The sequence below is a fragment of the Lampetra fluviatilis genome, chromosome 15 (genome assembly GCF_964198595.1).
Source record: "Lampetra fluviatilis chromosome 15, kcLamFluv1.1, whole genome shotgun sequence".
NCBI classification, from domain to species: Eukaryota; Metazoa; Chordata; class Hyperoartia; order Petromyzontiformes; family Petromyzontidae; genus Lampetra; species Lampetra fluviatilis.
In genome coordinates, this window is record NC_136289.1 from 1442213 (window position 1) to 1467100 (window position 24888).

General features: G+C 45.3%; 2 protein-coding genes across 4 annotated transcripts; both read left to right on the forward strand.

Moving 5' to 3' along the window:
• Positions 1 to 904: 904 nt before the first annotated feature.
• LOC144936095 (leukocyte cell-derived chemotaxin-2-like) lies at positions 905 to 10292 on the forward strand. Of its 3 annotated transcripts, none has more exons than XM_078862942.1 (5): positions 905 to 1042; positions 1301 to 1447; positions 3913 to 4021; positions 4905 to 5050; positions 8596 to 10292. In XM_078862942.1, the coding sequence occupies exons 1-5, from the start codon at positions 1006 to 1008 to the stop codon at positions 8766 to 8768; spliced, it is 612 nt and encodes a 203-aa protein (XP_078719068.1). In that variant the 5' UTR covers positions 905 to 1005; the 3' UTR covers positions 8769 to 10292. The 3 variants fall into 3 exon arrangements, with proteins under 3 accessions (XP_078719068.1, XP_078719069.1, XP_078719070.1); XM_078862943.1 differs by having other exon boundaries at positions 3916 to 4021; XM_078862944.1 differs by having other exon boundaries at positions 1310 to 1447.
• Positions 10293 to 14816: 4524 nt separating this feature from the next.
• VMA21 (vacuolar ATPase assembly factor VMA21) lies at positions 14817 to 18548 on the forward strand. Its single transcript, XM_078862945.1, has 3 exons — positions 14817 to 15007; positions 16052 to 16161; positions 17607 to 18548. The coding sequence occupies exons 1-3, from the start codon at positions 14961 to 14963 to the stop codon at positions 17747 to 17749; spliced, it is 300 nt and encodes a 99-aa protein (XP_078719071.1). The 5' UTR covers positions 14817 to 14960; the 3' UTR covers positions 17750 to 18548.
• Positions 18549 to 24888: the final 6340 nt, after the last annotated feature.

Below are 24888 nucleotides of genomic sequence, written 5' to 3' on the forward strand. Positions count from 1 at the left end.
GTCACACAGCGGTGTGCTCTCTCATTACACTTGCAAATTGAACCACATCACTATTTTGTTCAGCTGAGCGATCCTCCGCGAGATGTAAATGAGTCAGCCTCGTGCTGGGATTGAGTGCTTGTGTGTGTAGGCATTTAAATACAGTAGATGACTGTGTTCCGACTTACGAACAGACACGGGAACTAATTGTGTACGTAAGTCAAGGACTGTTCGTATTCATGTATGTTAAACTTATTTCGCGCCGTATGTAGCCACTATCTCTCTGGATGTGGTATGAAGGACCATTGCCCAAATCGTTACGTATATTTCCTTTTTGAGACAGGGTTATTGACGAATGTTTTTTTGTAATGTGTGTGCATGTGCACTGCTGCCAACGCGGTATCACCAAGTAATTTGCTTTAATTTACATTCTTGCTCAGTGTCTTCTGTTGTATATCATGTAAACATTATTTAGTACCATACCTAGCCAAACGTGCTAATCGGATGTGGGATGGGAGGACAACAAACTAAACACAAAAAGCAGCTCTTAAAAAAAAAGTTTTCAATCTAGCTGATTTAAAAGTGCATAGCTCCAGTGGCTTCCTAATATTGGAAGAGCGTTCCAGACGGCCGCAGAAGCGCATCTTGAAGACGCCGATGCGGTGACCCGTCTCTGTTCCATGGCTATCCAACATCTCGCTTCTGTGGGAATAACCGAAGTTGATGATTGATACTCCTTGTCGAGTATTCTACCCGTGGCGCCACGCCAACAACAGCAGCTGCTGCAAAAGGAGGAAGTGTGACCGGAGGTGATGTGGTGTGCCGCACAGCGTTAATCCATTTATTTACGTAACAGCATCGGACAAAATCTGGGGCGTTACAAAAACACGCGGAAAAACTTGTTCCGTGTGTGAGTTGTATAAAGTGGGGCACACGACTCAAGGCGAAGTCGGTGAGAGTGCAGCCCCTCACACGACGGCCATTACGTCTTGTTGGTCACAGCAACAGCTCAACTCAGGCGTGACAATGAGTCTCCTCGTCCTCATTGTACTTTTGGGTCCTGGTAGGTTCTGATGTACTTTGTTGTTGTAAATAATGTCAGTGCGTTCGAGGCATGATTATATAAATACCACAGTGCAGGTCCACTGTGCCGTGCTAGTGTGTACTTTATGCAATATTATTCAAACCTCGTCTCAAAAAGGTGAAATATTTCCAGTCTTTGACAACAACAAATTATTATATGAGCAAAAATTAGTGACAGGGCACACTTGATTTCAGGCATCGCCGTTCGTTCCTGATGATTGTTTTTTTAACCAATAAGCATTTTCAGGTCTGGCTGCTGCCGCCTACGCCAAGGATGCGCAGTGCGAGGGCGATGGTGGTGTGTGCCAGTACACCAACGTGGCTTGCGATGGGAAGAACGTCAAGGGCAGGTGCGGCGGACCCGCCAACCGACAGTGCTGCATGCGTGAGTCCGCATTTCACACGCCGCGGCAACACCGCTTACATGACGCGGGCCGCGAATGGTGTCGTCTGAAAGGGGTCAATGTGAATTGACCCCGTACGTGCGTGTAGCGTGGGTTCAAGGTTGCGAGCGAAATTAAACGAATTTCACCAATGTGTGCTCCTGATGTGTAAGAGTTGGACGGCATATGAGGGCTGCGCCACTTTTTTTGTTTAGCATTACTAACTTCCAGCAGTGTTTCTTTCCACTGCTGTGTGAAGGCTTCCTCCGCCCTTGCTGCCGCTAAACATCACGGTCCTGGGATGCTACAGCCTTGCATCTGTAGATATACCGTACTGATCCCACGACTCTTATCTCCGCTTACATTCCATCGTGATGGCCATGCAAATTGGCCACCATCCCTTCGAGCAATGGTGTCCTGCCCAAGCCGACTTGTTTTTTTCTGAAGGAAATGTCTCCGATTTGCATTGTTTCTAGACACTTGCACTTATTAAATCTTAAGTGTAATGTTTAGAATGCATTTCCGTGCTCTTGTTAGATGTCATGTTTTGAATCCACGCCATGGCTGTTAGTATGCAGGTATTGATTAGGGAATATTGAAAAAAAAAATTCAGTCTTATAAAAGTGTAGAGGAGTACCGCGAGGACCGAACGAGGGGCGAGTGCGTCAAGGGGGACGTAAAAGGAGGAGCCCGAAGAAGGGGGATAAAAACGGGGGATCGGAAGAGGAGAGGGAGGAGAGAGTTGGAGGGAGCGGTGATAGCGAGCGCCCGCGACGGGGGGAAGTGTGGAGAGAGAGAGAAAGAATAAACGGCGGGCAGCCCTGAACATAATCTGGTCTACGTGTGATCCTTGATACCCTGCACGACAAAAGTACCATTGTTTTATAGAGTGCCTGGCCTGCACCATCGGAATGCAGAATTTCCAGAACTGGCTTATGGACTACTATTACTGATGAACACTTCCCAATGCTCATTTTGAGTATGGATGCACTCTGGCTTATTTTGTAACTACCATGACTACCCGGCTTCGCCCGGGACTTGGATTCACCACGCCCGGCCGCCTTTGTCTCCCCAGTGGTGATGTTCACACACCACACCAGTTACTCGTTTGAGGCTGAGTCGACCTAGGGGAGGCCCAGGACCGGTTCAAATAATCGTCACCGGTGTTGGCCGCGAGCGGGAATTCGAACTCGGGTCGGTGGGTTCGTAGCGCAGCGCGCAAACCACTACACTACCGCTCCCCCCAAACACAAATGCACGCGCGTCCATAGGTACACAAACACGCGCTTGCTGCAGACACACACAACTTTCAGGGTGCGTACGGCAGTAAACGACTCAAATAATAAAGCAATGCTGCGCGAAGAACGCTTAAGACCTGCAACACATTTGTATTTCACTTTATCCGCGATCAGCAGGCACACTCCGTTACGCTTCCGCACACGGGTCACATGACAGATGTGACGTCACATTTCACTTGCCGTGCAAAATATATGCATAATTGCGCCCCCCCCCCCCCCCCATAAAAATACAAAAGTCTATTTTTATAATTTTTCATGGTGTACAGTCTGGAAAGTACCCACATGGCAAATTTCAAGTTTGTTGCATGTCGGGAAGTACGCCAAACATTTTGAACAGACACATTCATAAATTTTCCTTTTATATTTTGTAATAACATTGCAAAATATAGCAAATTCTTGTGGCAAATAAGAAAAAAGTGAAGATTGTGTATTCTTGAGTATGAAAAATAAGAATAGGTTTGACCATTTTTGGCAATATAACAGGTGTTAAGATGTTCAAACACCAAATAGATACATTGTGCAAGTAATCAAGTCTGCATTAACCAAGCATGCAAACAAACATGCTCTGATAAATTACGACGTTTCGGGCGCAATACAAGCGTTGCTTGTGTTGCACCCGAAACGAAATGTCGTGATTTATTTCATTTTATACCTACGTGACTTTACTGAAAAAAACAAAGAGTATGGATTCCTGCAGCCACGAAAGCTTCAAATCAAGAACGCTCTGATAATATATGCATTATCTTTGAAACTGACTGGCCTACACCAGAGACAGCATTCTTTATGGACTTGAATCACCAGTGCCAGACCAGAGAACGCCGAAAGGCGAAAGAGTGCAAAGCCAATGCAAATATCAGAGCATTTATAGCTCGGGTTGAGCAGGTACACTGGAAATCTATGGGACTTTTCTGCCAGTATTAAAGTATGAAAATTTTATCAGAGCATGTTTGTTTGCATGTTTTGCCACAAGTAAGTGTGGTTAATACAGACTTGATTCCTTGAAAAAGGTTTCTATTTGGTGTTTGAACATCTTAACGCCTGCTCTTTTATTGCCAGAAAGGGTAAAACCTATTTTTTTCATACTTTGATACTGGCAAAAAGGTCGCATAGAGAATATGTTTTTAATGTGCAGTTCTGTAACGAAACGTGTTCTTTGTGTTCAAATTTAGCAGCAGCAGCCACTGGCAATGTAAAGTGGAGTCCGATTTGTGATGGACAAACGGCCAACAAGCTGAGAGGCTGCGACAAATATGGTTGTGGTAGCTATGGGGCACGTCGGTAAGACTCCTCATTCACTCGTCACACACACTGGGGCTATACGAGGCCAATTAATTTAGTCATTGTAGGTCAATTAAATTGTTCAGTCCACAATTCCTTTATTTTTGTTCACAACAGGGGTGTTCGTTGAGTGTAATCGAATTAATGTTTTAACCATTAACTATCCCTAGTGCCCTCTAGTTATAGTTCATACATTTAAGGTGATGGCTAGTTTGTGATTACTGCAAAATGTACTTGCGACATTTTAGGGATACATTACTCATTAATGCATGTATTTTTATATCATTATGCATTTTTTTTATGATCGCCGTTTTTGCACATTTGGCTCAATTCTCATTTGCAATTAACACGTGTTTCCACGTGACAATATCGCCCCGCGGGGAGCTAAAAGATTCCAATGTGGCCAATGCTTTAAAAAAGTTACCACCCCTCTGGTTTCCACACGTGACATAACCAGAAAGTTGCATGTGCAATTCCATGCCGACAGAGCCATGAACCCTGCATGGTAAATAAATGACTACCATTATGCTGGAAGTGGACATTGGGTGTCCTATGTGAGGGGGGAGGGGCTGACTCCAACCAGATTTTCATCAATAGTTCAGAGCCATCAGCAATCAGAATCTGTATTTATCCTGAAGGAATCTGATTAACTATGAAGCGCTTTTTCACAGATGCTCAGTAGGGGCGGGTCGACAAGTTACAACAACAAACAATGCAATGACGAGCATGATAACAATACTGTACTCACTTGTGCATTACGGCTCTATTATTTATATACATAATCTACTTTGCATTGATAATTAATCAAGGGCACATAGGAACTATACCCCTTATATGCTCTATATTTTAACATGCAGAATTTGACCTCTTTTCTTTACTACAGATCTGGCCACAAACACATGGGAGTGGATGTGGAGTGCCCGGATGGCTCTGTCGTGAATGCACCATTCTCAGGGAAAGTGAAACGCCAGGCCAAGCCCTACAAGAAGGACAATGTCATCAATGATGGAGTGGAGTTTTCCAACGACGGTAATTCTACATTCTTAATCAATCCTTCATCTCGCAGTGCACCAGGGTAAACACGTTACGTGTTGATGTTGCTGCGTCAGCAGTGGTGCACAATTAAGAAAAAGAAATCCTCAACACCTTCATCAATTATACTGCCTTAAAAATGCACAGGAATCCCCCGCTATATGTAAGGGATACATTCCTGGAAAATGCTACATCACACTAAATTACTTAAAGCAGACTCTGGTTTCCTGCAGACATGTTAAAATCAGGGGTTACGTACCTCCTCAACATTTCTGGAAATAAAATGCATGACTAAATGTCATGAACAGTACGAACATGCATGTCATAAGTTAACATTAAGTATGATTCATAATGAATCTAAATAATTAGATCAATCTTAACAGAGATGGCTTAAGAGCTTTGCTGATCGAGTCCTCTTTGGGGTGAGCAGTGGTGGAGTTACTCATACGAAGGGGCAGGATTACCTGCTTCTCCATCTGACGATGACGCTGGAGCCACAGGAATGTTGTTATATATATTAGGTCTTGGAAAATAATTAAAAAGAAATTATGTAAATGTATGTAATTAAGCAAATTATGCATTTGTGTTAATTGGGTTCTGCTTTGTTGTCTCGGAGTTTTAGCAGTCGTGAAAATAAAATGAAGGTGTAATTGTATGAAGTTATGCAAGTGTATGTAATTATGCCAATTAGGCTCGGCTTTCTTGTCGAGGGTTGTATTCACAATCGTGATAATACAATGAAAAATATGTAATTTATGAATAATGCTAATGTTCACTATGGGAACCTCATTTGCCAGTAAAAATATGATAATTGGTTCTTTACCCTTCTATCTGGCAACAAAACTGACACCTTTTTACAAGGAGTCATGTTTGCATAGACCGCAATACCTGCAGTCATAATACAAACAAAAGAACATAACTCTGATGATGTGCACTGTCCTTAAAGTTGATTGATCCACACCCGAGACAGCTTTCCTTAGAGTCTAGTCTCATATGGGTTGGACCAGATGACGCCAAAAGGCGCACAACTCAAAGACAATGCACCATCAGAGTATGAGAGCTCGGGGCAAGCATCTACACTATGGGAACCTCATGGTAGGTTTTTACCCTTTTAACTGGTACAAAACTGACACCTTTATTCAAGGCATCATGTTTGCAATGACCACAACACAAGTAGTCAATAAAGCAAACAAAAAGAAGCAACTCTGATAAGGATAATAATATGCACTGTCCTTGAAGTTGATTGGCCCACACCCGAGACGGCTTTCTTTAGAGCCTAGTCCCCATTGGTGTAGGGCCAGATGACACCAGAAGGCGTACAACTCAAAAACAGTGCAATATCAGAGTATTGAGAGTTCGGGGTAAACATTTACACTATGAGATCTCTTTTACCAGTGGCAAAATATAAAAAAAAAATATTAAAAGGGTAAAAACCTACCATTATATTTTGCCACTGGTAAAAGAGATCTCATAGTGTAAATGTTTACCCCGAACTCTCAATACTCTGATATTGCACTGTTTTTGAGTTGTACGCCTTCTGGTGTCATCTGGCCCTACACCAATGGGGACTAGGCTCTAAAGAAAGCCGTCTCGGGTGTGGGCCAATCAACTTCAAGGACAGTGCATATTATTATCCTTATCAGAGTTGCTTCTTTTTGTTTGCTTTATTGACTACTTGTGTTGTGGTCATTGCAAACATGATGCCTTGAATAAAGGTGTCAGTTTTGTACCAGTTAAAAGGGTAAAAACCTACCATTATATTTTGCCACTGGTAAAAGAGATCTCATAGTGTAAATGTTTACCCCGAACTCTCAATACTCTGATATTGCACTGTTTTTGAGTTGTACGCCTTCTGGTGTCATCTGGCCCTACACCAATGGGGACTAGGCTCTAAAGAAAGCCGTCTCGGGTGTGGGCCAATCAACTTCAAGGACAGTGCATATTATTATCCTTATCAGAGTTGCTTCTTTTTGTTTGCTTTATTGACTACTTGTGTTGTGGTCATTGCAAACATGATGCCTTGAATAAAGGTGTCAGTTTTGTACCAGTTAAAAGGGTAAAAACCTACCATTATATTTTGCCACTGGTAAAAGAGATCTCATAGTGTAAATGTTTACCCCGAACTCTCAATACTCTGATATTGCACTGTTTTTGAGTTGTACGCCTTCTGGTGTCATCTGGCCCTACACCAATGGGGACTAGGCTCTAAAGAAAGCCGTCTCGGGTGTGGGCCAATCAACTTCAAGGACAGTGCATATTATTATCCTTATCAGAGTTGCTTCTTTTTGTTTGCTTTATTGACTACTTGTGTTGTGGTCATTGCAAACATGATGCCTTGAATAAAGGTGTCAGTTTTGTACCAGTTAAAAGGGTAAAAACCTACCATTATATTTTGCCACTGGTAAAAGAGATCTCATAGTGTATGGGAACCTCATTTGCCAGTAAAAATATGATAATTGGTTCTTTACCCTTCTATCTGGCAACAAAACTGACACCTTTTTACAAGGAGTCATGTTTGCATAGACCGCAATACCTGCAGTCATAATACAAACAAAAGAACATAACTCTGATAATGTGCACTGTCCTTTTGGCGTCATCTGTAAAAAGGTGTCAGTTTTGTTGCCAGATAGAAGGGTAATGAACCAATTATCATATTTTTACTGGCAAATGAGGTTCCCATAGTGTAGATGCTTGCCCCGAGCTCTCATACTCTGATGGTGCATTGTCTTTGAGTTGTGCGCCTTTTGGCGTCATCTGGTCCAACCCATATGAGACTAGGCTCTAAGGAAAGCTGTCTCGGGTGTGGATCAATCAACTTTTCAAATCTAGAGACAAATATTTAATCTTCAACAGAAGTAAAGAAACATGGCACTCGCCATGCAGTCATCCTGTCAGAATATTGAATTATGCTATCGATGAAAATGAACAGCATCTTTTAAAAGCTGCGTCATCCGATATGATAATCAAAGTTAAAAATTGTTGAAGAAATTTTCGCGGATAATATTTTTAAGCTTACTTTGGTTTTTCTCTCTCAACAATTTCAAATAAAATCTGCTTATCTGCAGTACACAACGCGCTCCCATCAAATTAGGGCACAGACTAAATAATGAATGTATCATTAATGACATCTGTCAAGCGACGATATTAACATGGGGCAGCAGTACAAACTGTATAAAGTTATCACTGAAGGCCTACGAAACAGAAGTTATTGGGGCCTACAAGAACCTTAATCCGGCCCTGAGTTTTGTCCAAATTTCTGTGCCAGGCAGCCAAGCTCATGTTAGCTACGACCGTCAGGCACCGAATATAGACGTGGGGAACAGATATCGTTTCACAACTTGGATATTTTTTTACACTGAAAGGTAATCGGTTATCCAAAGGTGATAATTAGCCAGCTGAAGAAGTACAGAATAACCATTGCGGGCATCAGAAGCTCGCTCGGAAATAACAATCAACGCACCACTTGCATTACAAGCGGACGACAAATCGTACTTGTTTAAAAGTACGTGTAACATTTCCTGGTTTACTCTGTGTTTCTCCAGACTTCTGCATCAAGATTTTCTACATCCATCCTGACCGCTATACCGGCTCAATTTCCAGCGGCCATAAAGTTGGGCGTCTGCTGAAAATGCAGAGCGTTTACCCTGGAATCACCTCCCATGTCCACATCCAGATGTGTGACAGCTCCAAGGATCCAACACCTTACATAATCTAACTGAGGCATAATTTTCACAAGAATTACTTTGCTTTTTTAGCTTTTGCTATATTTGTAAATCATATCCCAAATAAAAAATGGATTGACAAATTACTTTGTGCAATGTAGAAGCACACACACCTCCGATTAGCACTGTTGGCTACATACGGTGCAAAATAAGTTCAACACACATACAATGAAACACGTGTGATATTACAAAGCATTTACTCGGCATCTATAATACATATATTTTACAGATTTAGACCTCACAACCACAAGATTATACACTTCTTTGTGCATATGGCTAAGTATAAACGTTAAAAAAGAATAGAAATAATAAAATAATAAAACATAATAAAACCAAGAAGATGAATTCCTGCAGTCACGAAAGCTTTAAATCGAAAGTTAAAAAAGAAGTTTTGATATTTAGGTTCAGTTTATTGTACCAATTGACGGTGTTTGTAGAGGCAGTCTGTAGCTCCTTCATTCCTCCATTGGACAACCTATGGCAGTGGTATGGTCCATTGTTTGAGGCATACAGCTGCAGTCACATTTGGAGCTTTACTTTATTTTCAATTTGTGCATCTGATGTGATCTCAGTGGGACACTCCAACCACACCTCTGAGTCACTGATTACATGTCACCTGGCCAAGTTTAACCCAATTTTATGCCGTCCTGGGCATGCCTGGTTAAAAGCATAATACAGTAAATATAAACTTATGCTTCTCTAGTGCACTAAATATGTGATTTATATCAGTCTTGATTTGGAGAAAATAAAATAATATATTGTAAAATTGGCTTGGGAACGTGTATAACTACCAATCCAGGGATTTGGATGCAATAGTTGGGGCAGATAATAGTTTGGTTAAACTCCAAAAAACACCTGTCCAGGAGATTGCAGTGCAGCTAATAGCTTGGTAAACTTCCCGATGTGTACATTTTCTCTGGATACTCGCATTCCTTCTTACAAGCAAACCATTCCTTAAATACAATTGGCCATGAATCAAAATGCAGGCATCTTGAGCACCTGAGGTTCTACAAGGACCAATGACACAAACGTCATCAACCATGGTCAATCCACTAACGGATGAGGGCTGCTGCAGTATGAGAATTAGTATTGATTTTCAACTGTTTTGGATTTTTGATTCTCAGCCGGAATGAAAGTTCAGATCGTCAACCACAGTAAAATCTGGTCATCTGGTCGCATAGCATTACATTATATGTTCATGGCCACTTATGTATTTCTAAAGCATTCGTGTCATACATGATATGCGTCGCACATGCACCTTACAAATCCAGGATGCTGCACAGACCTATACGAATCTGTATGCTGTGTTAGCATGCGATCTCATAAAATTAATGGATCCTATATTTGTATTAATGTTACTTCTTGGTTTTCGGATGCCTATACAGTATTTGTACTGCTTCCTGTGGGTTTTAATTGCTGGCGTGCTTGCACAAGACCTTATGAGATGCTCATGTTGTAGTGTAGAGAATAAACATTTCTGGAATGGGCTGGTTTGTTTCACTTGAGTGCTTGCTTTGTATTCCAATTCATCACTGTCACGTTCTGCTGATGCTGTTCATAATTGTTGTGCAGTGATGAGTGTTACAAATAGCATGTTTAATCAGATAATTATTAAAGGCAGATACTGATAACCCAGTACAGTATTTTACTCTGCAATTTCATCATCCAATTACTGAAATTCAAGGACACCAGCATTCAATCCATGTATAGTTTTGGGAATAGCAAGTACTTAAAATGGTCACCTAATTTGCATTGAGTCTCAAATCCCGATGAGGTAAATCAAATAGATGCAACAACAAGTCACGAAAATGTAGAAGTAGACCACATGTATGAAGATATTCACAAACTTCTAAATTAAAGGAAAAAACTGTTAATGGGTGCTTTCAATGCAAAGGTAGGCAAGAGGAAGAGACTGGGAGTGTGGTGCCACGACCGCAGAGCAACTCCGCAAGTGCTGCGATTCCCTCCCGGCCCCTGCACTAATCACACACCCGCACGCAACGCACACACGTAGTGTCCTGGCGGGGGATTGCCCGGCACATCGGGTTTTAATCCGAAGAACCCCTAGAAGAGAAGACCCACGGTTTCCCGGTGCCAGGAGATTGGCTGACCCTCGCAGGACAGGTTACATTGCGGTGCCCCTAAAATTGGCTTAAACTTGTACGGGCGCAGAAAGGAAAAGTTCACTGGGCCAACCGCAATGAGGTACAACATTGGGGGAGGATGGAGGGCGGAATATTAAGCAAGAAAAGCGTAAGCCGGGTGCCCTTCCAGACAATGGGCAACGAGGGACAATGGGTGGCCAACAACACGGAGTACACGGCAACAGGGGGGCGGTAACCACAGGTAAGCACACGATTTGCTACGCAGGGCGGCGTCACCCTGGGCCTTTGAAGTTTAAGAGAATAAAAAGAGAATAAAAAGAGTATCCCGGGACGATTTTGGGCAGTTGTCTTCAACCTCCGGGCCGTCAAGACCCACCCCCTGCCGTCCTGCCTCTTCGAGCCGCTCAAAGCATCCGTGTGATGCCAGCGAGTGCTGCTATGAGGCAGTGATAGGTGAAGTTTTCTCTCGTCGTTCTCTCTCCGACTCTCACAGCGTCCGTGCGACACCGTGAGTACAGCTATGAGGTACGTGGTAGGACGTTTGAGTGACTGGGTTCGTAGGCAGAGTTAGGCTAAGCTCTTCTCGCAAAATATTCCCCCTCCAGGTTGTGTATATTTGCGCCGTTAATAAACTTTAGTACAGAGTATCGGTGCAGTGTGATTTCTGTGAGTGTGGGTAGAACATTGGCCTGGTGTCTGCGATTTGTGTCTGGTGCGACTGCACGGGGATACGGTGTGCGCGAGAGAGCGCGCGCAGGGCTGCAGCATTGGTTGATAATTTGAGTGTGTGTGTGCGAGGCGTGCACGTGTATGATTCCTTACCCGTACGCAAACGGCTACCCGTACCCGGCCGGGTACGGCCGGGTACGGGTAGCCGTTTGCGCGGTGGTAAGCTAGCCAGTGAGCGATGTCCTTCAGAGATTGCGCAGGCGCGGTGGGGGGGATCACTCGATCGGCGGGGGCCCGGCGAGAGGCGGCCGACGAGGGGGAGGAGGGAGGGGAGGGGGAGGGGGCGGACGTCGCGCCCCGCCCGCCCAGCGGGGGCGGGGGTGCGCGCGTCGGCCTCCACAGGAGAATGGTTTGTAAATTTGGCATCGGAGGAATGAAAACGATTACTAATCCGCAGCCCAGCAGGCATGAAGGTAATGACACCCTTTTTGTTCAATTTTGAATCCGTAAACTGGACGTGGAGGAACCCAAATGGTGAATGTAGAAAATAGAAGTTTACACGGCATTTCACTCTGCTGTGTAAATCAGTCCAGAGTTTCATACTCTTAGGTGTTTTCGGTAAAGTCACGTAGGTAAAACATTTTAAATTAATAAAAGTAAAATAAAACAAATTAAAAAATTCACGACGTTTCGGAAGCAACACAAGCCTCCGTCTTCAGGTGGAACCGTCACAGCCACGACAGCTGTATCAAGTAAATGAGAGATCACAAGAAATACTACCCCGTATATATAATGGTTGAGGGGGGAAGGTACAGGAACGGCACACTTTTTTATTAATATGGTAAGGTGAGGCTTAAGACCAAGAGTAGACTGTATAACAAAGGACTGAGCCTTTGTTATGGAGAGGTGCGGTTTGTAACTAACACATGGCAAACATGACAAAAGTGTGAAAAAAGAAAAGCAAGTAAAAAACTAAAACTGGTAAAACAACAAACTGGCTGTCTATCAATGACCTGTAATAGTTGTCTGTCAAATAAGATGGTCCAAATAAGTGTAGTTACATCTTTTTTGCATGGTTAATCACATCTTTCCAATGTTCATAATCAACGATTTTTGGGTTTAGATCGCGTTATTTATAAATGTGTCGTAACCCTCCACCACCCGACACGGCCAATCAGTAAAAAAAGTGTCACGTTGACAAAAGACAAATAGTTCACTGCTTTAGCCCACCGGTGTGTTGAAGCGTGAAACCACAACATTTACAATTTGAGTACGACGTTTCGCTGGTAATTGCTTCCAGCATCATCGGGCAATTCGCCAGAATGGTGAGGCTCTGCTGTGTCTCCCGTTCTTATATAGAGCAGCATCAGGGTGACGTCATCATTAACTCATTAACTCATCAGGTGCAAAGATTTGAGGGCGAATTGCCCGATGATGCTGGAAGCAATTACCAGCGAAACGTCGTACTCAAATTGTAAATGTTGTGGTTTCACGCTTCAACACACCGGTGGGCTAAAGCAGTGAACTATTTGTCTTTTGTCAACGTGACACTTTTTTTACTGATTGGCCGTGTCGGGTGGTGGAGGGTTACGACACATTTATAAATAACGCGATCTAAACCCAAAAATCGTTGATTATGAACAATATTGGTCGCGAAAGCCTACGTGTTAAACTGATCTTTCCAATGATTACTCAGTTTGTAACCCTTATCACGGTTGAAATTATGTCTGTGTTTGTATATTTGTATGGCTTCGTGTACAAACCTTTGATGATAGCCAGTAGGTTTGCAGAGCACCTTGGTCTCGGAAAAGACAATTTCACGAGAGCCCACAGAAGTTGTAGCAATGAGCGGCAACAGCCGAAGAATCAGTTCTGCCGTGTTTCAGATCTTACTTGTGCTCGCGGACACGATCAGAAACATGACGTTTCGTTTCTCCAATGTAGCAATCACCACAAATGCAACTCAATTTGTAGACTCCAGGATACTGTAAGTCAGGAACGACATCCTTCACAGATGGAATCAGATCACGGATTTTATGCACTGTACTGAATCAGACTTGGATCTTATGTTTGTCCGATTCAGTACAGTGCATAAAATCCGTGATCTGATTCCATCTTGATACAGCTGTCGTGGCTGTGACGGTTCCACCTGAAGACGGAAGCTTGTGTTGCCTCCGAAACGTCGTGATTTGTATTTTATTTTACTTTTATTAATTCTAATTTTTTTACCTACGTGACTTTACCGAAAAAACCTTAGAGTATGAATCCTTGCAGTCACGAAAGCTTCAAATCTAGAGTCCAGAGTTTGCTTGTCTCGAAAAAACGCTGCTGAAATTATACACTTCCAGAAAGCCGTGCGGCTGATGGAATGAATTTTTTTCATGTGGAGACGGATAAATGGAATGTTTTTAAATAAATGATTTCAAATATTTGTATTAAAAGAAGTCAATTTATTTCCACATGGTATTGCTTCGAGTGGTTATTGAGTCATACTATTTTACAATTTAGTTGTGATGGTGCTGCTGGTTTGTAAATGAGTCGAGTTAATGTATAACTGTCTGCTCTCTTGAAACTTATATTATATTGTTCTTTCGGTAAAGTCACGTAGCTGGAAAAATAATAACAATACAATAATAAAAATGTAAAATAAAGTTAATACAAAATAAAATATCACGTTTCGATCGCAACACAAGCGGTGTTGCGATAGAAACGTCGTGATATTTGATTATTTTTTATTCACTTTTTTATTTTATTGTTGTTATTTTTCTTTCTATCTACTTTACTTTACCGAAAGAACCATAGAATATGAATTCCTGCAGTCACGAACGTTTTTACGTCTCTTGAAGCTGTTCCTGTATTTCTATCTCCGGTCACGCCACCGCGTGGCCAACCACGGCATCGTCATTGTCTACGTGCATGACGTCATCATGCAAACCGCCGTGCGTGCGGCAAACGTCATCACGCTTCATTTCACGTTGGTGACGTCATCCCTTCGGTTGGCAGTCGACGTTACGAAGTGAGAACTGCGACCCTCAAAGGAATGCGCCAAACAAATCAGTCGAGACGCCGGTGCATGGCAGCCAAGAGAAGTTGATGCGAACGCTGCACGCAAGAGGTCAACAACGTTTCGGCGCAACGGCCCTTGCTGACTATGATTGGCACGTCATCACGCTGTACTTGCTTAGCGTGATTACGTCATGATAAGCTTGGCGTAATTACGTCACAGCTATCGTGACGCCATCACGACAAGCACTATCCTTTAAAGTCGGGACGTCATCACGAAGACACGTGACCGTGTTTGGGGAAGACGATCGAGATTGTACCGCGGTGAATCAGCGCGCGTTTAAAACGTTTACAATTAATAACGTCAACATATTAAAAAAAAACATACGATATACAGCACTCACGAAGATGTCGTCTCCCAGTGTAAAAGGCGTGTTGGTGGACGATAGCGCGAGGTGAGACGCTCTTTGTCGATTTGGTCGGGAACACGAGTGGCGTGGTACGCGGCACGCAATCCAGGCAAGACGGGAAAAGCCTCGGGGACTTAGGCCTCGCGTCAGGTTTGAATGGAAGACGCGACCGAGAACGCAGAGCAGAAACCTTGTAAACGCAATTCGCCTGTGCTCTGTGCTGCCTGAAGTGTAGTATCCTAATGGATGGCTTGGGTTTAATCCAACGTGTCTTAAGTTTCATTGAACGTGTATCATCACGTACAGTTGGTGATGTATGCGATGCGAGGTTTATCGCCGTCTGTGATTGAGGTATTTCTGGGACCATGCAATAATGTTTGTTTATGTTTGTGCTCAAAGCTCAAGCTCACATCCCTGATGATGGTAGGACACTTTTTAATAACAGATTTTTAACTAATGAAAATTGTAGGTACAGTACTTAATTATCAAGCTAAAGTATACAGTGAACACGTTGAATGTATCAGTGTGTGCTGTACATCGTTCTGCGTGAATCAGCCGCTTTTGGGCAGAACTGTTTGCATACCTCTGGGCGTGAGCGCTTGTTTGACCGACAAAGTCTGATGGAGTGGGTTTCGGCGAGCCCTCTCTGGTTCTGAATTTCAGCCTTCTGCTTGTCAGCTGTAAACACTGCCTTGTAAATACAGACCAGAGTTGATGCTAATCTACATTTTGCATTCATTAACATATTTAATGTACGATCTGTTTCTTAAGTCAATGATACCAGGTAGTAAATGACAAATGAATACAATAATTTAACAAGGTGAGTTTATATCTTGAAACAAATTGATTGTGCAATATCATCGTCAATAAAAAAAAATCTAAATATTTAACAAAAGAATAAGACCATATTGCTGTATGGTTTACACAGTTATACAGAGGTTTCCATTGTTGAAAAATATGTATTTGCTTCAATCAATGCAGAGTAAATCTAAATTGTCAGTGCTTCCTCGCGTGTAAGCCAAATTGAAGCTGTGGATGCTGTAATTGATACGGGTTATTGTGGAAGTAATACGTGCATATTGCCAACAGCTCTGACAATTCCCTGCTGCCCGTGCTCAAGACCCTACTCTTCTTCACCATCCTCATGATCACCATGCCTATCGGCCTCTACTTTGCAACCAAGGTCTATGTCTTTGAGGGTAGGTATTTTCCTGTTTTACGTGATCTGCATTTGAATTGCGATCACCACGTATATGATGACATAATATCTTGAAGGGTTCGAACTACTGGTACATGTTATTCCTGATTTTGGAGACATTTTATGGGTTGCCTAATCTGGCATCTGGGGAAGAATATATCCATGATCATCTTATGCTCAGGTGATATCGTTTGAGCTTTCATATCATTCCCTGTTTTATCATTATTACCGTGGAAAACATAAAAACAATTAGACGTGGAGGTGCAAGTCCCGGAAAATAGATAGAATTACGAACTAATAGGATACCTTTTTGGGTGCAATCAAGCCCGCAGTAAGGGCAGATGCATGGATGCATTTTCCACTCGCATTTAAGTCCTCTATCGGCGTGGCAGTGCGGCACGATCGTTGCCGTGGGAAGGACATCCAGGAGAAGCTTGTCCTTGGAGCAAGACCAGAGGTCGCAAACGGGTTTTGATTCCTAACCCGTACCCTACCCGATACCCGGCCGGGTACGGGTAGCCGGGTATCGGGTAGGGTACGGGTATCGGGTACCCGATTGCGACCTCTAAGTAAGACCACCAGCATCGTCATCAACACTTACACTTTTTTGTTATCAATTATGGTCCAGTTGTGCTGTCGCCATCCTCACACGTCTCGCACGAGACGACCCTTTGGAACTTTCAAATTAAATATTGATCTCTGAAAACTGAGATCACAGAACTAATAGGGTGCTTACATTGTATTTTATCCACCCTAGGGAATGCACATCATGCTGTGCTGTAGAGATAATCACATTGCATACCTAAATATTTGTATTAATTAAGTAAATTGTCACATTTTTTATTATGTTTTTTGTGTGAAGTCTTAAATGCATCTAACTGTGCTTAAACTACTTGAATGCTGGTTTGATCACAGGAAGTTGCCATGATTTTAAATTTGGATTTTACTGGTGTCAATCAGTGCCCGCAGTGTTAGCCGTCTGATTCACCCAGCCACCTTATATTATGTGGCGTAAACATCTTCGGATTTGGATACAGATTTGCATTTATTGGGCACTCAAACGCCCTAGCATCTCAAAGTGCCTTCCATCCCATTCATTCAAATGCTCATCTGTAGGGGATGCTTGTGGTGCACAATGTAATGCAACACTGGCCTGCAAAGTGGGCATTAGTAGGGGGTGATGTTGGACCATGACGGTGGCACACTTGGTCTACTCTTATTTTTTAAAACGTCGCGGGATATTTAAAGTTCCCTGTGATGCAGACAGCGTATATTTAATGGTTAATATACCTGCAGTACTTACCAGGGAGATTTGGTGATTTAACTGCAAATCTCTGCAACAAGTAGCAAATGCTTGGCGATGCTGCTATTGTTATGGAGACTTGTTAAGGATTAGAATGTGCGAGTGTCATTGGTGTGACTGATAACATTTCTCTACACTTGCAGGATCACTGGGTATGTCAAACCGCGACAGCTACTTCTATGCAGCAATCGTGGCAGTGGTGGCGGTGCACGTGGTGCTGGCCATGTTCGTTTACGTTGCATGGAACGAGGGTTCTCGGCAGTGGCGTGACGGCAAGCAAGACTGATGACTCAAAGTGGAGGTCCCTATCCAGGTTGGGAGACAAGATCGTGACCTGCAGGTGCAAATGTCGAGACTGCCACAGAAGCAGCAAAGCTGTTCATAGTTCTAACGTTGCTGACAGCCTGTGTAAATTACCACCTAACGTTTTAACGGAGCATTCCGAAATCATAAAATCATGCAACATACTGGGGAAATATCAGGTGGCTGCTTGGTTATAGGTGGTATTTAACATGTTTCTTTCTGAAGAATATATGCCGATTGCAAATAGGAAATACTCAAATTCCAACTGTTGTTTATTTGTTTTGCCGTTATGGTTTCAGTAGGTGGCGCTCTGTTTTCTTGTAAAACAGAAGCCTCCATATTTGTAAATCAAGCATTTTTTGGAACGTTATCGCCTGAATGTTGTGTCCAAGTGTTATATATTGTATGTCGTAATTGGTGACCCCTTTTTCCCAACTTTCCAATTAAACATACTGAAACCATATCTTTAAATGCTTTTTATTATGTATACTGTCTGAAATAACATCGGGCAGATTTTTCTGTGAAGTGTGAGAGATGACAATTTTTCTATAAAACACCACAGCTGGCCGTCAGCCTTAAGTTTCAGATACCAAAAAATAGATCAATGATTGGTTCAAGATGCTTATTATGAATTTTGGGGTGAATGTTTTTCCTTACTTTGTCTGCATTGGAGTGAGTTCCATTCTTTGCAACATGCTCCTCTCAAGAGGTTTGTCAATATTGGAAGGTAAGTTTGTTCCAGATAAATAATGTATTAATTCACACGACTGTTAATGCACTGCAACACAGGAGGACAAGAATGCTTTCATATTTTAGCGACACAATTGGGCTTGACTCTACAGATTCTATGTATGTACATTGAACTTCTTTCGCGTTTTACGTAGCCAACTGCTAACCGCAGGTGCGGGGGAAGGACAACAAACTAAACACAAAGAGCAATTTTAAAGGAATTCCTTTTCAATCTTGATTTAAACGTGCATAGCTTTAGTGGCTTTCCAATATTGGCTGCTTGGTTGTAATATGGATGTCTGGTGTAGATATTTGAAGACAGGATTTTCAAACATTTGAACGTGTACAGCTTGGAAAATATGTAAACGTATCTGTAGTCGTTTACAACTTAGAATGACACGTTTTCTGCCATGCCTTGTAATCAAAAGATTATTATTTCAACACCATATACATCTTCAACAGTTTGTAGCCAAAAAAACCTCAAAACACTATCAGTAGTGTCCTTGCTTGACCAGAATAATATGTCGTATGGCAGTATTAGCAAACATAAAAATACACAATAGGCAGTAACTTATCAGTTGGTGGGCCTATTGGGCAATTCCTATGATGTGTGACGATGTCATATTGATATTTAGCTAATCGAGGGTGGGTTGGTGGAGCATGCAGGTGTAAGAACAGCCATAGAGGGTTCACGTGGGGATTGGCTTGCCGGTCCTGCTTGTAGCCAATAAGGGTTGAGATAGGGACCATGGCCCATGCGTCATCACGACAGGTCATCAGGAGTGATTGGCCTAGCCATTCGGGGCCCCAGCTAATGGGGAGCCGGATGAGGGGCGTGGTCCCGGGATTGACAGGGAACCATCGAGAATGGTCGAAGCTGTCCATGAACGATTGGACGGGGAAACCCGATATCGGCGGGCCGCCTTTGGGGTGGTCTCCGCGACTGGTTGTCCACTGCTCCGACGACTCGGGCGACGACGACGTGCTGGCTGCTGCTGTTCCGCACGGGATTCCGGGACAGCGGCTGCGCGACCAGCGTGGCGACTACACGGGCCGTCCGCGCGCAAGGGCTGGGTCGTCCGACCGCTGGCCGACGTCGGCCGCGTGTTTCAAGTGCGGCAGACGAGGCCATTTCGCCCGCGACGGCCGCTGCCGGCCTCTGCTTTCGCCTCTTCCGCCGAGGGGACCTCCATCTCCTCCACCTGCTGCGGAACTGCAACAACCTCGGGCGAGTCGGCACAAATCGCACACCCGGCAGGTCATGTCACATCACTCATCCACTCGCACTCATTCTTACACTCCTAAGGATAATTTTACTTCTCCTGCTCCATTGACACGCTCTGCTACACAGTGGAAGAAATTGGCTCGCAGGATTGTGGCTGCGGCGTCGGGCTCGTCGACGGTACGAGGTACCATCGATGGCGTTGACGTCCGTATCTTGGTGGACACTGGCGCATCGGCTACCATCATTTCGGATGTAATTTTTCATTTGTTGTCCATTCCTGCGTCGCGGATACGCAAGGTTAATGATGCGTGTGTTGCCGCCAATGGGGGGAGCATGGGTATCTGCGGACAGGTGGATGTGAGCATCGCTATCGGAAATATTACCGCCGCAGGACCTGTGTTAATTTCTCGCTCGCTAGCTGTTCCATGCTTGTTGGGTATGGATTTCCTGCGCCGGATGCCGTTGAGAATACGGGTCCACCAGGACTGTTTGGAAATGCCGGGGGGTCGTAGGATGGCATTCCTGCCTTCCCTGCTGGCCAAGGCGCCTACAGGTAACGCAGTTACTGCTGTAGTTGCGGCTACGGTGGAGGTTCCATCGGGAGCGCAAATGCTTATCCCGCTGCGTTACCGAAAACCACTTCAAATGGGAAGGGGTGCGAAAGGCGTGCTATTATCCCCATCAAATTCCGTATCAAAATCTTTTTCCTTGGCGGCGGCACAAACGATCGTGCACCCAGGTCAGGCACCTATCATACAGGTCTTGAATGGGGGACCTGATCGCGTTGTTGTCCCGGAGGGATCGGTGCTGGCTCACGCCACTACCGATTTCGCCTCTTGTGAAAAACCGCCGCGCGCTCGGATGCCCGCAGATGGGCCTCCGCATGATCGTTCACAAGAACGCTGGATCGCGGATTTATGCGGAGAGAATTCTTCCTTGTCAAATGAACATAGGAACGCCTTGCGTTCGCTGTTGCTGCAGTACGCTGATGTGTTCAGCAGAAATGATTTGGACCTCGGACGCACATCGCTTTTGTCGCACCATATTGAAACCGGTGCGTCGCCGCCTGTCTGTATGCACCCTCACCGCATGAGCCCGGCGGAAAGGGAACATGTGCGTGGGGCGGTAGATGAATTGCTGGCGGCGGATATTATCTCGCCATCCAATAGTCCTTGGGGCACGCCCGTCGTTTTGGTTAAGAAAAAAGATGGTGGTACGAGGTTTTGCGTTGATTTCCGCCGGCTGAACAAAATCTCGGTAGCGGACAGGTGCTAAATTCTTTTCCACCCTCGACCTGTCCTCGGGCTTCTGGCAGCTTCCCCTCGATGACGAGTCAAAACCCAAAACGGCATTCCGCACGCCGCAAGGCCTCTTTCAATTTAATCGGTTGCCGATGGGCCTGAACGCGGCTCCGGCCACGTTTCAGCGGCTCATGGAATTGGTGTTGGTGGGACTGCAGTGGGAAACGTGCCTCATATATCTAGACGATATAATTGTCTTTAGCCGCACGTTCGAGGAACATCTCCAACGCCTTGAGACAGTTTTTCAAAGAATGCGTGCGGCTGACCTTAAGTTTAAACCGAGGAAATGCCACCTCCTGCAACACTCCGTCCGTTACCTGGGTCATATTGTCAGTTCGGACGGTGTATCCACTGACCCTCTGAAAACGAAGTGTGTACGTGAGTGGCCCACACCCACTTCAGTGGGTGATGTTCGGCGGTTTATTGGATTCGCTTCCTATTATCGCCGCTTCGTTAAGAACTTTGCGACGTTGGCAAAACCATTACACGTTCTGACTGGTAAAAATCAAAGGTTTAAATGGGGGGTGGAGGAAGAAAGTTCCTTTATGGCACTTCGGGACCACCTCGCCACAGCGCCTACGTTAGCTTACCCAGATTTTTCACAGCCGTTCATCCTTGATACGGATGCTAGTGATATCGGCATTGGGGCCGTTTTGTCGCAATGTAAGGACGGGGTTGAGAGGGTGGTGGCGTATGGCAGCAGGGTTCTGTCCCCTGCGGAAACGTGATATTGCGTGACAAGGCGGGAACTTTTGGCAATTGTCCATTTTGTTCGATTGTACCGACCGTACCTGTATGGACGGAAATTCCTGGTCCGCACTGATCATGCGGCTTTGCAATATTCCCTCAAATTGGATCAGCCGTCAGGCCAATTGGCCCGGTGGTTGGAATCGTTACAGGAATTTTCCTTCGATATAACATACCGAAAGGGGGCCCGTTACGCGAACGCTGATGCGCTCTCAAGGCTGCCGCCCGTTCCTCCGTGCACTTGCCTGACGGGCATGCACCGCACCGCCCACGTCGCCCTGTCCGGTTATGGGGGCGATAGCGAATGAGGACGACGCAGGGGCGAAAGCGAAAGAGGAGGACCAGCAGGTGTCGGTGGACACCGATGATACCTTACGGCTGCCGCACGCGGTCTGGTTGCGCGAGCAGGAGGCCGATGCCTCGCTGTCTCCGCTACGTAAATTGGTTGGGAAACAGAAATCGCAATTGGCGGGCTGGAAGTGGCAGATGTTCCGGGGTAAGTCGGGATTGCTAATGTGTACCGACGGGGTGTCTGACCGACCACGCTTGGTGGTGCCTACTTCGCTTCGCTACGACCTGCTCTGTGCTCTGCACGCTGATAAGTTTATGCACCTCAGCGTCCAAAAGACTGTGGCCGCGATGCAAAAGGATTTTTTCTGGGCCGGTATGACGGCGGACATCAATGATTTTGTCCGCTCGTGCCATGACTGTGCGAAAAGGAAGCCGCCTCGGAACCACTATGTACCACCGTTGCGTTCCATTGAAGTGTCCCGTATCAACGAATTAGTGGCTCTCGACATTCTGGGGCCGTTTCCCCCGTCGGCTAGGGGCAATAAATGCCTTCTGGTCGGGGTGGAATATTTTTCTCGATGGCCGATGGCCTGGCCTCTGCCCGACCAAACGGCAGCGTCCATCACCGACGCTTTCTTGAACGGGTATGTCATGGACAAGGGGGCACCTGAAAGGCTGCTCACAGATCAAGGCCGGAATTTCTCCTCTAAATTGCTTAGGGAAGTTTGTGACGCGCTAGGTACAAAGAAAGTTCGCACCTCCCCATACCATCCACAAACAGATGGTATGGTGGAACGATTCAACCGTACCCTTTCCGCTATGCTTTGTCACACGGTCAGTGAAAAGCAAACCGATTGGGACTTGCACATACCAGGCGTCTTGGCGGCATACCGCATGGTTCCGCACACGTCCACGGGATACTCACCGTTTTTTTTTATGTATGGCCGTGAAAATGTTCCATCCATCGATGTGCAACTGGGTAAGCCGAGTAAACAACCGTCCCGCTCCCTGCCTGACCACGTGCGTGACTCGCTTGAACGAGTAACGGAAGCGCGAGAGGCTGCCCGGTGTGCGACGGCCCGTGCTCAGGCAAGGAACGAACGGTACGCGCGTCGATCGCATACTCGCATGCCTTGGTCAGTGGGAGACCTGACGTGGCTCCACTGCCCCCAGGTACCGGCGGGCACATCCCCTAAACTGCACAGGCCATGGCGGGGGCCTGTGACGCTCGTAGATGTTCGGAACTGGCAAAGTATCCGCGTTCAATACGGTAAACGTCGGTGGTATGTTCATTCCTCGCGACTTTAACCCTATGTTGACGCGCGTGTCGGTCCTTCATCCCCAATAGCTGACCTGCCGGGTTCTGCTGGGCCGACTGCGCCACTTGACACGCCCGTTGATCCCAGGGGGGACTGTGTTGTGCCTCCTGCAGATGAACAGGTTCTGAGGGCTGAGGAAGCCCCCGCTGCCCCCCCTCCAACGGGGCCCGCCCAGGACGTGACCAAGCACCAACAACCGACTTCTTCTTCGAGCCTGCCACCTCCTGTTCATCCGGAAGCAAAGCGACCTTGCGCTGGGAGCGGAGATGGTCCCGCGTCGCGTACACGGTCGAAATCTCTTCCGTTTCGTTAACGTTTGATCGTTCGCTGATTTCCTGTCGTTACCGCGCTGCCTAATGTATGTTGTGATTTTTTAAAATAATTATTATGGGTGACTGTTTTACATGTTGTTAGGCGCGGGAACGCCGGTTCACCCTCAAATTGTTAAACGCACCTTGGTGCCCTAATAAGATGTTGCGGAATTGGTTTTTCACCCTTTTCCCAGCCGAGACGGCTAAATTTTTTCACCGGGGGGGGGGGGGGGGGTGATGTAATAACAGCCATAGAGGGTTCACGTGGGGATTGGCTTGCCGGTCCTGCTTGTAGCCAATAAGGGTTGAGATAGGGACCATGGCCCATGCGTCATCACGACAGGTCATCAGGAGTGATTGGCCTAGCCATTCGGGGCCCCAGCTAATGGGGAGCCGGATGAGGGGCGTGGTCCCGGGATTGACAGGGAACCATCGAGAATGGTCGAAGCTGTCCATGAACGATTGGCTGGGGGAACCACGTGACGAAGGTATTAAGAGCGAGTGAGAGAGAACGATCGGGGGCAGACTGGAAACTGACAAGAGCAGGGTCTCGCGCGGACGGGGGCTCTGGGTGCCACGTGCGTGGTGGGGACTGAGTGCGTAGTCTGCCCTCTCTCCGTTGTCTGCCAGCAACGGAGAGTGAGTGAGCAAAGTGTATTGTGGAGTGGAAATAAAAGGACTGATTCCGAAGCCGTCTCTCGAAGGATTATTACACAGGGATGGGGACCATGATACACCTACTGCACAGTAAGAAGCCTGGTTTCAGAAGTGTGCAGTATTCTCTGCTCGTATGTGTAGATTTACCTCAGGGCAGTTGATTTTCTCTCGCAAACTCAGTGCAAGAAGGATTTGCTTTTATATCCTAAGGATCATGATGGTTTTTACATTAGAAAGTCCAAGTCTCAATACTTTCAGAGAGGTTCCTGCTACATTGAAATGTGTATTATTTCAATGTGATTTTTTCGGGCCTTGTTTTGATCATTTCAATTTTAATAGGGTTGTTTTGACATCAAGTACTGTATTACAGTCACTTAGAAATCTAAATAATATTCACATAATCTCTATTTATTGGAAAATTACTTGGAAACTTTAAATGCGGCTGTGCAGCTTTACACATAGTACACTTTTTAAAGACTTCGCTAATGGACACTGAAAACGCTTTACTGCCATGTCAACTGGCTGTGTCCGGTTGGTGGTCG